Here is a 16,061-nt window from a genome sequence, read left to right on the forward strand (position 1 = left end):
GTGGAGCTTTGAGACACCCCCATAGAGATCTCCTTCAGCTTTATGGGACTCGTTCAAGTCTAAATCTGAGTCTTTATGATCCAGCTCACATTTCTCTCTTGTCTGTAAGGACAAATGCCAAATGCTTTGCTGGATCAAAATAAGTGGTCTGGGGCCATCCAACTGCAATGACAGAAGGGGGAGGGAATTTGGCTGGTGCTTAAGGATCATGGCTTAATTTTTTCTGAAATGCTCACAGTCACCCAACTAGAAACCTGTTCTGAAACTTGCCATGCGTGGATGTCAAATTATTCTTTTCAGAATTTGCCATTTACGCCTTTAGGCAAAATGAAATACCAGCAGCTCTTGCGAGGTAAGTCTGTTCATCGGTGGCTTCCCCCAGCACTTGGCATCAAGTCCGAAGTCCTGTCCATGGTCCCAGGGTGTGCCTGTCTACCCCCCTACCTCATCTTCTGCACCCCTCACCAACTCACCTCCAGCCACGTGGGCCTCCTTGCTGCTGTGTAAACACACTAAGCCTGTGCCTTCCTCAGCCTCTTCGCTGGCTGCTCCTTCTGCCCAGAACACTTTATCCCCTCAGCTCGTGGCCCATTCACTCATCGCTTGCTCACGCCATCAGGGAGGCCTTCCCTGACCACACTACCTAAAATGCCAACCGCCTCCCTACACCCGCAGACGTCCTATCACCATCTCCGTACCTTTATGTGCACTCACAGCACTGACCCCCACTGACCACCACTTGCTTATTTGTTTACTTTTTACCTGCATTTGCATGTGAGTTCCATGAGGACAGGGACTTCACTTTGTTCACTCTCAGTCCCAGCACCGGACTAGTACCAGGCACAAGGCAGGTAGGTGCTCACTAAATATTAACTGAACACATGAATCAACAAATCCCTCAGGACTACAGGGGACCTCCCCACCTCTGTCCCCAACCCCAGTCACCCCAGTTGGAGAGTTGTCTTCCACTCCTCACCCTCTCTCCTGACTGAAGACCCTTCTTGGTGGGGAAGCAGGAAGAGCAGGGTAGCCAGGGAGCAATGTCTGCTCCCCTCTCCCGTGTCACACTGCCTTCCTCAGGCTAAGGGCTTAGCCAGCCTCCCTCTGCCCCTTCTCACTCCGAACACAGCTTTAAAAGCCGTTTTTGGTAGGAAGGCAGGGAGAGCATGTTATTTTCCCAAGCCTCAGGTCATCATGAGGTTTACCTCTTCAGAATCATAGAGTATATATACTATTATATTTCAAGCTGCCCCCATCCCAGCCATCGTCAGACACGCCCGCTCCCCAACCCTCCCATCCCACCCCTGCCCCATCTCTCCTGGAGGCCCTGCCCCCCTTTCTCCCTCATTTCTTTCATACCTGCCCCCCCACCATGCTGTACTCCCTGACACTCCCCAAAGGTGGTGATTTGCAACCTTTGCCCTGGCAGAGACCCTGTCTGCTCACACCTCCACCAGCCCTAGGTCCCCCCTCCTCCTCTGGCCCCAAAAGGAGACAGCATGCTGGGGTTTGGGGCTCAGCCTCTTTATTAGGCAGCAGGAAAGGGGGTGGCCCAGCTGTGTGGGGAGGGGAAGAACACCAGCAGGCCCCCCTGGAACAGCTCCAGCCCATGGGTATGAGAGCTCCAAGGCAGCTAGTTGGAGAAGGCGCACAGCAGGCACCACACCCAGCCTTCCTGCTAGAACAGAGCGGGCTGCACCGTCACTCCTCCTCTTCATCTTCTTCTTCCAGGGGTGGCTGATTCCGCTTGAAGAAGCCAAGCTGGGGGTGCACAGGGGCCAGGGTGAGGGTATAGAGACGATCCTTAGGCCCCCGAGCATCGGTAAGGAAGTGTGCTAGAAACCAGCCAGCTATGAGGTCCTCTCCCTGGACCAGCACAGAACACGGACCCCACTGTGTGCATTAATAGAGGCCTTTCACCATTTAGGGAGAATGCACGTAACGAATAGTTGATTTTCCTTTTTTAATTTTTGGCTTTTCTCCCCTGAATTTTTCTTAAATACCGATGTTTGTGTCTATATGAGTCAAGCACATTATGATATGTGTTTGATTATTATAGGTCTAATGTGCAGTTTTCCCTAAAAGCACAATGTCTTCCCAGGGCATGAACACTTGTCTCCAGGTGCAGAGGAGTGACTGACCCTCCAGGGCTCCTAAGGAGGAAGGAGCAGGGTCTGGACTAGTCCTTGGGTCTCCTGCCTCACTCAAGGAGAAGGACAGAGCCGTGAGAAGGTGAACTCTGTCCTCCTCAGCCACGAACTCCTGAAGGCAGGACTCATTCCCTCTGACTGTTTGGGGGGCTAAGGCCTTAGGATTTCAGGTGCCACCCCTTCCAGGGATATGTGCCTGGAGGAGGTCCCCTGAAGAGTGACATTCTAATAGTGGAGACATAGACCCTCAGCCACCATATCTCCCCACCTCCCAGTGAGGTAGGGCAGGGGCAAGCCTGTGCCCACCTGGGGACTCCACCCTCCTTCACGCCTCACCTTCCACATGGCCAGGACCAGGAGCGTGAGCAGCAGCAGGCCGCCCAGCGCGCCCACCAGCACCCACCAGATTGGAATAGGCCTTTCCTCAGGGACCCGAAGCAGCTTTGTCCGCACCTGGGAGCAAACCCACGGGTCTCCTCAGTCTCCTTGACACCTGCCTTTCACACACACTCAAACCTGGGGCTGGTGAGCCCCAGCCAAGCCACCACCTCTCAGACCGAGGGAGGCCCGCCCCCATCCCTGCTGGGCACTGCACGGGAAGACCCGTGGGTCCTGCAGGACTCATCTCCTCTGCTCGGTCCCTCCACTCTCACCACAGCTTCCCCGCTGGGCAGGCTGAGCGCGGGCACCGTGTAGGGAAGGGAGGAGATGTTGAACCAAGCGTGGGACTGTAGCTCAAACTGATCCAGGGGCCTCTGGATGGGGTGGGGGTGAAAGCCATTTACACCCACGGGAGGCCTATTGGTTGCAGGAGTCCAAGCCCCAGACAGCCCGCTGGAGGGCCCCGCCCCTGACTCATCCCGCTCGCGACCCCCAAAGAAAGCCTTGACTTAGCTCCTTTGCCGCCCCCTGAAGCCCCGTCTCTCCCTCGGAAGGCCCCGCCCCGGCCCCGCCCACCCAGCCCAGCCCCACCTGGCGGAGACTGGGCAGCCACAGGAAGGCCAGCACGGTGACCATGGCCCGCTGCCCGCGCGCCATCTCCTGCAGCTCACACTGCACCACCGTACAGGGCGCCGAGTCGCAGCTCTGAGGGAACGAGTCATCAGTCCCCAGCCCCTCCTGGCCCATCATCACTTCCTCACCCCAAGGACCCAACACAGAGGGAGCCAGGGAGGTCAGGAAGCTCGGGCCTCCCCGCTGGGGAAGGGCCTCGGATTCAAGCTTCCGATGCTATTTCTACGCGGGCATGTTCACATACTCCCGGAGATGCAGGGAGAGGGCTGGAAGAAGTGGGTCATCCTACAGCGTTCAGTACCCAGATTTTTTGTAACCCTGCCTTGGCACTTTTTTTCATTTTCTTTAATGTACTGGGAAGCTTAAAAAAAGGCAAGTGTCTCTCATCCCACCCTAGTTACAAGTCAGCATACCTCTTCCCGTTCGCCTGGAGTGCTCTGGTGGCCCACCTGAGGCTCACATCACACCCCACACTCTGGGCCCCTCTGCCCGCCTCCCACCCCCTCTGCCCCTGGGCCCCAGGGTGGTCCTAGCCGGAGACCACAGAGTCTGCTCACCACGAGAACCAGGTCCGGAAGCTTGGAGGGCTGCTTCGGCCCTGGCGGGAAGGCCTGTCTACGATCCCGCCGGTGATGCCCGGGGTGACTGGGGGAAGGGCTGGGGGTGGGCAGCCTCCAGTCCAGCTGGGCAGGCAAAGCAGCAGTCAGGCCTGGTGGTCTGCCCATCTACCCCATCCAGAGGTGCCCCAGTTGTGGGTTCGGGCCTTCCCCACAGTCTCACCTTGAGAGGGTTGGGGGAGGGCTGTGGGGAGCACTCAAGGCCCCCCTGCGGCTGTATGTCCAGGATGTAGAGCAGGTCAGAGGGCTGAGACTGGCTGGGGAGGTGGATGCTGAGGCGGAGGCCACTCACAGTCCCAGGGCCGTTGTTGTGGAGCTGGGGGTGGTGGGGATGGCAGGTGGGCAGGGGGCTCCACATCCAGCCCATAGCTCTTAGGACCCTCTCACCTCGTCCCTAGACCCAGAGGCCCCTCCCTACCTCATAGGTGTGCTCCACTTTGGGCCCCAGGCTGTCCAAGCTGTTCTGCTCCCTGTCACCTTCTTCTGTGGCCACCACCAGGGAGGCTGGAAAGGAGTTCCTACAGGTGCCCAAGCCCCCCAGAGAGAGTGTGATCCCCTGACTGGCCTGTGGAGGGTCCCCCAGAGCCCCGTGAACTTTAGAGCCCTGCCTGCCATCTCCCCTTTCCAGCCCTGGCTTCTCACCCTCGCAGCTCCACTTGGGCCTCTGCCCGGACCGGCACATTCAGCTGCACAGTCTCGCTGTTTGGATTCTGGCTGTTTTTGCTAGAGGGGAGGGGGTGTGGAGAAGCAGGTCAGTGACAGCAGCCCAGTGACTCTCTGGGGTGAGGCCAGAATTTTAGAGGGCTCAGGGAGAGCTAATTCCACAAACAGCATGCCACACTGAAGTTAGATCTGGGAAAGAACTTCCTCTAGGACTCCAAGACTCAGACACAAGTCTCTGAGGAACAAAGGGAACAGGGAGTTCTGAAGATCAGGCATCTCAGAAGACCCTCCTGTGCAGAAGGGGCCTGAGGGGCTCTGCATCGAGGTCATATAGGGGATGGGGGTGGGTAGGAGTGCTCCCAGGTCAGTACCTCCTGATCTGCAGCTGGAAGGACACATATTCTCCAGTCTCTTCCAGGTTCCCCACGCTCACCAACATCGTGATTCCTATCTGGGAGACAGGGAGAGCCAAAGTCACTGCCCACATGCCCACGCTGGGCAGCCCTGCCCTGAAAGTGGCATCTAGTCCTCACCCTCCAAGGTCTCACCGTTATTATCTCTGTTTTACCTAGAAGCCCATTCAGAGGGGGAAAGTCACTCACTCAAGAGCATGCTGCTGGGGAGCGTGAGGACAGGATTCGAGCCCAGAGCTATCTAACCCTCAAAGCCAGCCCCTAACACCTGGCTGTCCACCAGTCCCTGGTGGAGACCCAGCACCCAAGACTCGGTGGCCTCACCTGGGCGTTCTTCTTCATGGGGTTGCCTAGCTCACACAGCACCACCTTGGTCTCGTTCTCCTTCTTCTGGTTACAGGTGAGCCTCTCAAAGCCCTTCAGGGAGGCAGTTCCGAGAAAGAAGTTGGTTACAGATCATCCTGTATATACTGAAGCTCCCTTGGAAAGTCTGGAAAAGACTTGCGTGCCAGGGTGGGAGGGTGGATTTCCTGGGGTGAAATTTCAAGGGACTGTTATGTTCTGTTATATGTATTGCTGTAGCACTTTATTATTTTTTATGAATTTTCATTTTGGAAATAAAAAACATAAAACATTACATAGAGTATGACCCCATTGTTATAAACTACATCGATCGAATAAAAAATAAATACGTACCTATGTGAGTGCCTGTCAATGTTGGGAAAAAAGACTAGGAGGAAATCCATCCAATGTTAACAGAGGTTCCTGTTAACATCTGGTTCTCGAGCCATTTTGAGGGGTTTTATAATAGGGCTCTTGAATTTTGTGCCATTAGCAAGTATTCCCCTTCCAAATTAAAAAAATAATTACATCTTTTACAGTAAAGCATAAAAGAAGGGGGAGCTCTCAGGGAGGGAGATGAGAGTCGAGGCTCTGCGCCTCCCAGGCCCCGGGCAGTGCTTGCAGGATGGGGCCTCACCTCCACGTTGCTGAGAGCGTGCATGTAGTGGGCCCCCGGGGGCAGGCGCGTGGCCAGCTCTGCCTCGTAGGCCCCCTCGCCCTTGTTGGCTGCGTCCATCTGCAGCTCTAGCACATTATCTGCCCCAACTAGGAGCGGGGAACCCGTCCTGTAGGGGGAAAAGGTGAAGCCAGGGAGGCTGGGGCCAGGACCAGGGGCTGGGAGGAGGGGAGGGCACCCAGGTGGGGAGCGGGTATCACGGGAGCAGAGAGGGCCAGGGGAGGGCAGAGTGGGAGGTCTCACACGTTGGCATTGAGCTGAAGCTGGGGCACACACACATTGTCTTCCCCACAGTCCAGGACAATGCGGGTCTAGAGGGGGCACAGCAGGGTGTGCAGGTGAGCTGGGAGCATGTGAAGTTGGGGGGTCACATCAGGGTTAGGGAAACAACAGTGGGCTTGGGGTTCACATTAGGGTTTAGGGAATAAGAAGATCTGAGGATGAAAGGGAGTTTGGAGATGACATCAGGGCTCTGGGGTTTATATGAAGGTTTAGGACAATGTCAGTTTTGTTGGTGATATTGGGGCTTATGGATTTACATCAGAGTTTAGGGGATATTGAGATTTTGCAGTTTTCATTAGGGTTTAGAATGACATCAGATATTAGAGGTGACATCAAGGTTTCGGGGTTCACGTTATGACTTGGGCACTAACCCTAACCTTGATTTTCTATCAGGGGTCCTGCACCTCCTTGCCTGCCCCTGCTTGTCCCTACCTGCTCCTGGACATGGGTGTCTCCATGCAGCACGACAGCAGGGGCTATTCCAGCCTCCTTGGGGGGCAGGGACACATTGAGGCTGAGCACGATGGGACTTAGCTTGTCCCGGAAGTCTGCCTCGTCCTAGGAGGGGAGCAAGAGTCAGGGCATCTTGCTACTATGCACATTACACCTTTTCCTGTCCAGTAGGCACCACATTCTACCGACCGCCCCTGGATGCACAGCACCCAGCCCAGTGCCCCGTGGTGGATGAGCTCTGCACACCCAGCCCTGCCAATCTCCAGCTGCACATACTCGAAGGAAGGCCGTGGTGGTTTGGCAGATGGGGCTGTGCCTTCCTCCCAGGTCCAGGTTCAAGGTGGTGCTTGCCTGTTGAGAGCCCAGGAGGAGCACCCGCCGGCCCTGGCGGGGCTTCTGCCTGTCCAGCTGCAGCTCGGCATTTAGGTCTGGCAGGGCAAACAGGAATAGTCAGGGTCTCCCCGGCCAGCCTCCAGAAGAGCCCAGGCCCACCTCCTGCCCTCTCCATGCCACTCACGCAGCTTCTGAGGAATGTTGTGCCCAGTGGCTCCCACACACATCTGGATGTTGAAGCTGCAAAGACAGGAGTGGGGCTCAGGGGCTAGGGCCTTTCTGAGGTCCCAGATCCTGCCTGGCTCATGCCCTCCGCCTCCTCACCAGCTCACTGGTGTCTTGGTCTGGGGCAGGACACAGTTCTTCACAGTAGGATTCAGGGAATCTTGCACCAACAACTGGACAGTGGCTATCACCACTGGCTGAGCTCTGATAGGGTGGATGGGAAGAGGCTTGCCATTGCAGCCTCTCCTGGCCCAGCCTCCTCTGATGGTATGGGCCCTTCCCCACACCGCCCCTGGAGCAGCGCTTACCTGTACACAGCCACCTTGTTGGCCCCATAAGCTCCCACCAGCAGGTCTATAGACATTGCAGGAGGGGTCAGAATTAGCAAGTAGAGAGGGCATGGGGTCCTCATCTCATCTTCCCAGGGGTTCCCCATACTGCTTTCCCCATCAGAGGTTTGACCTGGCCCCCCTGGCATCCCAGCTGTACAGACGGGCCAGAGCCCATAGTGGGGCACCAGGTCAGGCGTGGGCCCCTGGCTGTATCTCTCAGCACTTCCAGCAAACGCCCAAGGGCCTTTCTTGGGCATTTCTAGCTGGGGGCAGTCCAGGGTCACCTGGATATCCATTGTCATCGATGTCTACAGCACCTCGAAGGGAGAAGCCAAAGCCAGAGCCTGGGGGGAAGGGGCTGTCCAGGACCTGGGAGGGGTGTGAGCTCAGCCCCTCACTCTGACCCAGGAACACCAGCACTTGGCCCCGACCGCTGGGACCCCCGTAGGGGGCAGCCACTGCAACATCTGGAAGGAGTAACAGAAAGCGAGCGGCTATTTATTATTTAATCCCCCAGGGGACTTTGTAAAACTTTCCTGAGCTCCATTTCTGGACAGATCCCAGGAGACTAGGAAAGGGCCCTACCCTCCAGGAGTTTACGATCGGGTAGGTGAGAGCCCTGTGAAGCAGAGTTGTTATAAAAACAGTAACAGTCCTCACTGTCTACTGAGGAGAACTACTGACAAGATTTCATTTAATCCTGAAAATTAGGCATTATTATTCCCATTTTAGATGAAAAAACTGACTCAGAGCCACACCATGGGCTCACCATCACTAATAACTTTTAAGATTACCTTTGAAAACTTCTTAATCATCATAATCTTATTATTTTGTAAGAGTTCTTTGCATGTGATAGGAATTAAGATCTTTGATACATATGTTCCAACTGTCTTTGTTTTCTGACTTTGCTTATCGTATGTTTTCTGTGCAGTTTTTTAATTTTAAATATCTTTATTGATATTTCTTATCAAGTTACACAGTGCTCATCTGAACAGACCACACTCTGACCACAGTCCTATCTGCAGGCCCTGGGCTTCCACTCTCTCCTGATCTTTGGTCTCCTCCTCTCTTCACTTATTTCCTGACCATTTGATCACTCTTGCCATATCCTCAGCCTTCTTGCCCCATTGCCAGTCCTAGGCAACCCTTGCCAGACCCCACCTTGGACTAGTTCAACCCAGGGTTGCTGGAGAGATGGAGCAGATTGGCTGATCTCCAGCCTTCACTCGATGCTGCCTAGAGGCAGCCTTGCAGGGCTTTCTGCTCAGCTCCTTCTCCCAGTCTGCTCAACACCTATTTCTCTTTTTAGATATGGTGGCTTGTTAAGTTGCCCAGGCTGGACTTGAACTCCTGGAGCTCAAGTGATCCTCCTGCCTCAGCCTCCCCAGTAGCTAGCTAGGACTACAGGTATGTGCCACCGTGCCTGGCTCTAGCACCTATTTCTAACCTCCATTTGGTCAATTTCCCGGCCCCCCATTTCCTTCAGTAGGTGACCTCATCTCTTACTTCACAGACAGAAGCAGCCCAACTGTTGCGCTGTAAGTCCGCACCTACTTTCTTTCCTCTTTCCCCATCTGACCCTGGAATAGGTGTCCCTTCTTTACACTGCCATTGGGCTGAGTGCTCCCCTGCTCCAGGCATCACAGGGATGTCTGCTGGCTCATCCCCCCATTTCCCATTTTCTTCCACATTCAACCTACTCCATATTCTTTCAAATGGAAATAATTTTCCTTTGACCCTCATCTCCTTTCCATGATCATCTTTTCTCTTGTTCCTTTCATAAAGGAAAAAGCTTGCGCTCTGCCCGGCTCTCCATGTACAGCAGAGCGCCACCAGCAGGTCATGCTTCCTGTGGGCCAGATGGGTGGTTGTGTGGGGCTGGGCTATTCGAACTGGTTGAAAGAGCTGTCTACCCTGGCTGCCTCCAATTCTTCACCTCCATTCATACCTTGCCCCATGGCATTCTAGTTTCTGTCCCTATCCTGGCCTGAATCAGTTCTTGTCACTGTCACCAATGACCTCCTTCTCGCTAAAGCCCATGGATATTTCTCCAGCCCCATCTAATGGTGCCTTTCAGCAGCAGCAGGAGCCACCAACTCCCCCTTCCTCCCGCTTAAAGCACTGTCTTCCTTTGAGTTCTGGGCCATCAGATCTCCTGGTTTCCCAGCTCTCTGGACACTCTTCTGTCTCCTTCCCAGACTCACCTCCTCTGGGAGTCTCCTAAATGCTTGTGCTCCCCAGGACTATCCCGGGCCTCTTCTCATTTCTCAGGCTCCCAGGACCTCATCTACCCTCCCCAATCCCCTATTTCCCACTCAGACCTCTCTTGTGCAAGGGGAGGCAGCCACACCCAACTGTCCTCTGGATATTTCCACCTGATGCTCCCAAGCCCTTCAAGCTCCACAGGTCCAGAGCTGATCTCCCTCCTCCCCCCAGACCTGCTGTGTGGGCTGAGGGCCAGGCAGCGAAGAGCATCACACCCACCTAACTTCTCTCTCTCCTTTAGCCCTACTTCCAGTCTGCCATCAAGTCCTACTAATCTAAGTCCTAAATAGCTGTCATCTCTAATTTTGCTACCAAAATCAACGTCCAGGTGATCACCATCTCTTGCCTGAATTAAGGCAGACACATCCTAACAGGTTTCCTTTAACTCGTCTGTCTGCTCTCCATGCAGTGGTCCCCATGTGTAAACCACATATATGATGGAGTCACTCCCTGCTTAAAGCCCATCCTTGCTCCAGCTGCCCTAAGGTCAAGTCCATGCTTTTTGTTGTGGCTGTTAACCCCTCTGCAGCAAGGTGGGTTCCTCTCTTCCCTCACCATTGTAGCCATCCCGGTTGAGGTCGCCCAGAGGCGCAATGGCAGAGCCAAATCGCCCGTAGAGCTGTGTGCCAGTCAGCAGGAGGCTGGGGGAGCCCAGGGCGTGAGGGCTTCTGGGCTGCAGGAACAAGTACACACGCCCCACCTCGGCCAGCTTGCGGTCTGCCCGGCTCTCCATGTACAGCGGAGCACCCACTAGCAGGTCATGCCTCCTGCGGGCCAGATGGGTGGTTACGTAGGGCTGGGCTAGGGGGATGTTGGGGCTAGGGCTAAATCTCGCCCACCTTCGCTCTCCCGCTCCCTTGGGGGGACCCGTGAGGATGGGGGCTAGGAAAGTAAGAGACTGAGGGCAGCTCCTGCCTCTGGTAATTGGGGACCCAACTGAGTAGAGGTGGAGAGTCCCGCTCCTCACCCATCCCCGTTGACGTCAGTGACGGCTACTGAGTGCCCGAAATACGAAGCCGTCTGCAAGAAGATGAGAAGCATCTTAATTCACGCCACGGGACCCTGCACCCTCTCTTAGATATTGGCCCTCACATCTCGCGAAATATTCTGGGGTCTCAGTTGCCCGGCTTTGGACACTCCCTTCGGGACTCGGCCCCTACCTGCTCTCCGTGCAGCCGGTGCAGCGTTTGGAAGTACGAGTCCAAAATTTCCACCTGCACGGACAGCGCACGGGCGCGCGTCACTCTTGTTCCTTACCGCAGCGTCCCGCTCCAGTTGAGAAAGGGCAGGAGGTTTGGGGGAAGGAGGGGTTGTCACCCTGAGGACTGGGGTTGGGGGCTTTGGGATGCCGCGCGGCAGGGCGGGGGGCACTCACCGCTCCCAGGGTCCAGCTCCAAGTAGGGGCACCGAAGACATACTCTGGGGAGAGCCATAGAACCTCGTCCCTCCCGCTCTCCATTCCCCCGCCCAGGGGAAATTTTGGTTCAGGGAAGATTTCGGTACCCAGGGGAGATTTCAGGGAGGTGCTCCTCCCCGACTGGGCTTCCCAACCTCCGCCCCTAAGTGAATTTCTTGCCTGTAGTTCTGAGATCCCCGTCGAATTCGCCCACGGCCACTGAGTACCCTGAGGACACAGCGCTAATTAGTCTTTAAGGGAGAGCGAGGCAGGGAGCAGAGGGGGACAAGGAGCCCAGGGGACTGGAAGGCCATCCGGCCCAAACCCTGCATTGCGCAGATGGGAAAACTGAGGCCATCAAGACGCCAAGACCTGCCCTAGCCTGCAGTGCAAGTCCACGGAGGGAAGGGAGAGGTGGCGTGCATGGGAGTTGGGCAGTCTGCGGGGAAGCCGCAGGAGCAGAGGGAGGAAGACGCCTTAGGCCCTGGGGCTGCCCAGCTAGGGTTGGCACTGAGGCCCCCTCAGAGGCAGGACCTGACCATCTGAGGTGGGTGGGGACTCTTAGCGTGCTGGGAAGCCTGGAAGGGAGGTGCCAGGGTTACCCCGGTAACCGTCGAAGTACTCTGGGCTGCTGGAGTCCAAGGTGAAGCTCTGGGTGGGCACATTCCACAAAAGGGTGCCCGGGCGGTAACTCGAGATGATATTGGCAATTGGAGCCCGGGCCAGGAGACCTAGGGCGTGAGGGACAGGGGTTGTGGGGGTCCAGACGCCTGAGGTCTCCCCAGGCAGCGAAAAGGCAAGGAGGTGTACGGATAGGCACGTACCTACGAAAAAATAGCCGCCAGGAGCCCCAAGCACCAGTTCTCCAGCCTGAAAGGGAAGCCCTGAAGGTGAGAGGGGGCCCAGTTCAGGGGCTGCCCCCACGTCGCTTTTGCTCCCTACTTGCCTGGGTGACCACTGAGCTGAAGCCAGCTTCACAGTAGCGCTTGTCCCGGTCTAGAGGAGACAAGGAGGAGGGGTCAGCGAAGGGGCGGACCAAGAAGAGTGCACTGGAGCTTGGAGCAGGGTAGGGGCGGAATCATGTAGGGGCGGAGCCATGGGGTATCATACAGAGGCGTGGCCTTGAATCGGCGGGGGCGGGGCGGGGCCAGAACCTGGGCCTTTGGGTGGCCACATCCAATGCAAGGTCAGGGGCATTGTGGGAGGGATCAAATGAAGGGCGGGGCTAAGCGGTAACGAGAGGGCGGAGCCAAAACGTAGGGCAGAGCTTACCAAAATGAGTTTTTGCATAAACACCGCTCATGGTGTTCGCTCTGCAGGGGGAGTACTCCGCGCGGCCGCCGTTTTGGAGCTGAGCCAAGAAGCAGCCACCGACAGGCGTCTTCTCAGCCTCCTCGGTCTTTTCTAGGGCGTTCCAGTGCTGCCAGGGGGCGCAAGCCTGGAGCAGGGCCACAGGAGAGTGGGGAAAGGCGCGAGACTTGGGCTTCCCCCCATGTCCCTGCCCCCAACTGTTCCGTGTGCCCTGTACCGCGGGGGGCCCACCACAATGATGTCGCTCCAGCTGACGACCGATGCCCCCAGTCCTTGCCGGGCCTTGAATGTTTGCAAAATTTGGGAGCCTACATTTCGGGTCTCATCACCTGGAGGGCACAAGAAGGGGTGCAGTCGCTGAAGTCGCTGCCCAAGTCCCTCTGGTCTCATCCCTTCCCCTCTTTGACTGGGACTCACTGACGTCGAAGAGCAGTGAGGTGCACTGGCCGCCCTCGGCCCTCCAGGGGCACAGGAACACGCCACCCGTCTCCTCTTGGCTGGGGCCCAGGGCCCGCGGGGCGCCCACCACGATAGACACACTGCATAGGGAAAGCTGGGTGAGCACGGCGCAGATTCCGGCGTATCCCAGGCCCCAGGGCCCACCGTCCAGAAGGCGGTGTGGCATGGGAAGGGGCACTGGACCATCTCTCCTCAATGAGACCTCACAAATCCTCTTCATTTTATAGTCAGTGAAACTGACTCTAAAGCGAGAGAAATCACGTTGTCTAAAGTGACCCAATGAATTGAAAGTAAAGCTGGGACTACAACCATTTGGTTTGATTTGAACATAAGGGGTTTGATATCTTTGCTGAAAAAGACCTCTTAAACTCTGTACACCATCCCGCCCTTCCACTTCCAACAAAAACCAGGGATTCCCATGCTCCCTAGAACGCCCGTCTAGACTGTTACCAGATCCCTTCTTGAGAGGTGGTTTTAATGGTGAGGCTTAAGGGAAGCTAGAGGGTACCACTAAAGTGGGAGGCGGGGTGTTGACAGAGCCGAGAATCCTAGCAGATCTAGGTTTTTTAAAACTTATTTTTATTTTTAAAATTTTTTGTAGAAATAGGTCTCACTATGTTGCCCAGGTAGATCTCCAGTTCCTAGCCTCAAGCAATCCTCCTGTCTCCTAGGACTCCTAAAGTACTGGGACTACGAGTGTGAGCCACGGTGCTGGGCCAGATCTAGGTTTAAATCATAGTTCTGCCGTATGTAAATTAGGAATGATAAATACCAACCAATCTATGCTGTCAGGAGGAGGATTAAATGTAATAAATGTATGAGTGACAGCATGGTCCCAGTCATCATGCTTTTGAAAAAATGCTATAATTTTTTTAGCATGCAGGATGTTTAAGTAGTGCCCATGGCACTTTCTGGTAGAAAGAAAGGGGAGAAGTAGGAGTGGGAAGAGGAAGGAGCTGAGCTGAGATTCAGGGCCAATAACAGCATGGCCAATGCCTGGGAGCTCTACAGCTAGAAGGATCCTTCAGAATTGTCAGAGTTGACTCAGGAGGGCTGGACCCTTAGCTCCCTTCTCATTGATCAGTCACTGGATGTGGGCCACTGTGGGAAGGGGACTTGATTTTCGGTGAAGTGGCTCTCTTCAGCAGAGGAAATATCCCAATTGGCTGAAGGCCTGAAGGCTACCTGCCGTTGCCACACCCCGAAGCCGGGTTGCACAGTGTCCACCACGATTAAGTAGCTCAGGCATGCTCTAGTTTCCCTTCAAAATGAACAAATCTTTTGCCTTTTACTAAAGATTTCTGTGGAGAGGAACATTAAAAAAAAAAAAAAAGTAGCTCAGGGTACACAGCTATGAGGAAGAGCCAGGACTGATCAATAGTAACCATTAATGATCTATTGCTTTTCAAATATCTATAATTTTGATGGGGATGAAGGGAATGGACTAGAAAAGCAGGATGGGGTGGTAGACAATTACAGTTTTGCAAATCAATTTAGGACATGTGCTCCTCTGTTTTTTGAGGTGTTGAGGGTGGAGTGGGTCATACAACTAACCCTTGGGGGAAAAAAGGCATCAACTTTTGTCTTCCCTTTGTTCTTGCTGTAGTTTCAGTGCCCATCTTCCCACTGGTGCCCCTCGCTGACACCTTCACCTGAATTAGTCCCTCCCCAGCATTCCTGACAAGAGCTCAACCTGAATAGACCCCAGAAATCACCTTGCTCAACTGCTATCACGAATGGGGAATTTGAGGCCCACAGAAGCAGTGATGGGGAGCAGTCATTTTCTCTCCCAACATCCAAACTTCCCCCAGGGCTCACCTCCCATGGCTGTCCTTGTGGAAGTCCAATGAAAATCCAAAGTGGCTGGCATTGGGGCCTGTATAGAAGGTGACCCGCACTGGGTCCAGGTTCAAGGCACAAGCAGGAGGGGCAGCACCAGGTCCCAAGAGCAGCAGCACCCACTCCAGAAGCCAGAGGGCATGTAGTAGACACAAAGCTTTGGCCATCTTCCTTCTCCCACAAGCTCCTAGGCACGAATGGATCAGATCCTTCCTCTTCCCTTCAGTTTCCACTACAGGAAGTCTTTTTTTTTTTTTTATCAAACTGGAACCCAAAGTAACTTGCTGAGCAGTGGGCAGAGCAAAGGGCTATAGCTTCTGGACCCCATATGGGCCCTAGGATTGCCAGGAAGGGGATGAGGCCACCCTGGGGGTGGATGCTTATGGCTGAAAGCCATGACTCCTCCCTTTTCCTGAGAGCAGTTTATAACCAAGTCCTGTTGGTTCTGCCTCTCAACTCTGTCTCTTGGATCTTAACCCCAGCTCTACTACCACCATGCTAGTCCGACCTCCCATCACTTTCTACTTGGGATGGTGGAGTTGTGAACACAGGTCCATACAGCTCTACTCTAGGCCACAGTTCTTCTTCTCCCTCCCTCATCCAGCTGGCTGCACTGCTGTGGCACTTTGTGACTTGGCCAGAGGTGGGGGAAGGAAACTTCTGCTGCCCCCTGATATGACCTGAGGCTGCTGTGTCTTTTTTTTGGATAAGCCACTTAGCCACTTCCTCCTTCTAGGGCCTTGGGCAGCCTCAGCCAGCCATATTAGTGCAGCAGCATCCTCAAGTCTCAGTGTGGTCGCACCAGTGGAGCCAGTGTGAGGAACTTGGTGGTGAATGGATTTTGGCCTAAGGGGCAAGGAGACGGGGATAATGTGGAGTCATTCGGGGGTATTTTGGCTCACAGGCTCTGAGATTATGCACTAGCTGCTCAGTTGAAGGCAGGCCCTACCTCCTTTTTGGGTGATGGAGCTCTTGTCCAACCACCAAGACTTGATTCTGGTTGGTATTTTTGCTTAGGGGAAGCCTCCCCTGACTCCTCAGGCTGGCCTCCTGAGCTAACACACAAGGGAACAGCACTGATTACACTGTTTAGTCACGGTCTGCTCACAGGATTATGTGAATGGGCTCCTTTCTGCAGCCCCAGAGCCTAGCCAAGAGTCCAGCGTGCAGTAGGCCAATACCTGAAAGATTGAATGGAAGCACACATTAAGGATGGAAGATGCAAACATAGGGTGACAGCGAAAAGAAGTAAGTTTTGAGCAGAAAGCCAAGGTCATTCTTTTTTTTCTTA

The 16,061-nt window shown here is 54.9% G+C and overlaps 1 protein-coding gene across 1 annotated transcript; it reads right to left on the minus strand.

Annotated features, from left to right (window-relative positions):
- Window positions 1–1,553: 1,553 nt before the first annotated feature.
- On the minus strand, window positions 1,554–15,084 carry ITGA2B (integrin, alpha 2b (platelet glycoprotein IIb of IIb/IIIa complex, antigen CD41)). The gene is made up of 30 exons (XM_012659060.1): window positions 14,750–15,084; window positions 12,890–13,011; window positions 12,704–12,801; window positions 12,434–12,599; window positions 12,108–12,157; window positions 11,986–12,031; window positions 11,764–11,892; window positions 11,342–11,389; window positions 11,141–11,184; window positions 10,926–10,979; window positions 10,733–10,785; window positions 10,321–10,532; window positions 7,785–7,967; window positions 7,477–7,522; window positions 7,268–7,372; window positions 7,128–7,183; window positions 6,887–7,038; window positions 6,590–6,715; window positions 6,119–6,186; window positions 5,837–5,984; window positions 5,182–5,274; window positions 4,816–4,895; window positions 4,424–4,504; window positions 4,200–4,299; window positions 3,945–4,097; window positions 3,722–3,847; window positions 3,123–3,236; window positions 2,804–2,905; window positions 2,487–2,603; window positions 1,554–1,761 (listed from the first exon to the last, which is right to left on the minus strand). The coding sequence occupies exons 1-30, from the start codon at window positions 14,935–14,937 to the stop codon at window positions 1,702–1,704; spliced, it is 3,120 nt and encodes a 1,039-aa protein (XP_012514514.1). The 5' UTR covers window positions 14,938–15,084; the 3' UTR covers window positions 1,554–1,701.
- Window positions 15,085–16,061: the final 977 nt, after the last annotated feature.

The sequence above is a fragment of the Propithecus coquereli genome, unplaced genomic scaffold, assembly GCF_000956105.1.
Source record: "Propithecus coquereli isolate 6110/MARCELLA unplaced genomic scaffold, Pcoq_1.0 Scaffold598, whole genome shotgun sequence".
In the NCBI taxonomy this organism is placed as follows: Eukaryota; Metazoa; Chordata; class Mammalia; order Primates; family Indriidae; genus Propithecus; species Propithecus coquereli.

Bases quoted from the DNA above. Each gene is read 5' to 3' on its own strand.
- ITGA2B (XM_012659060.1), bottom strand. From the start codon at position 14,937: ATGGCCAAAGCTTTGTGTCTACTACATGCCCTCTGGCTTCTGGAGTGG. The intron at 11,390-11,763 runs GTAACCCTGGCA...CTGTGTCCTCAG, and splicing joins GTACTTCGACGGTTACCGGG to GGTACTCAGTGGCCGTGGGC. The intron at 2,604-2,803 runs GTGAGAGTGGAG...GTTTGCTCCCAG, and splicing joins TGCCCAGCGGGGAAGCTGTG to GTGCGGACAAAGCTGCTTCG.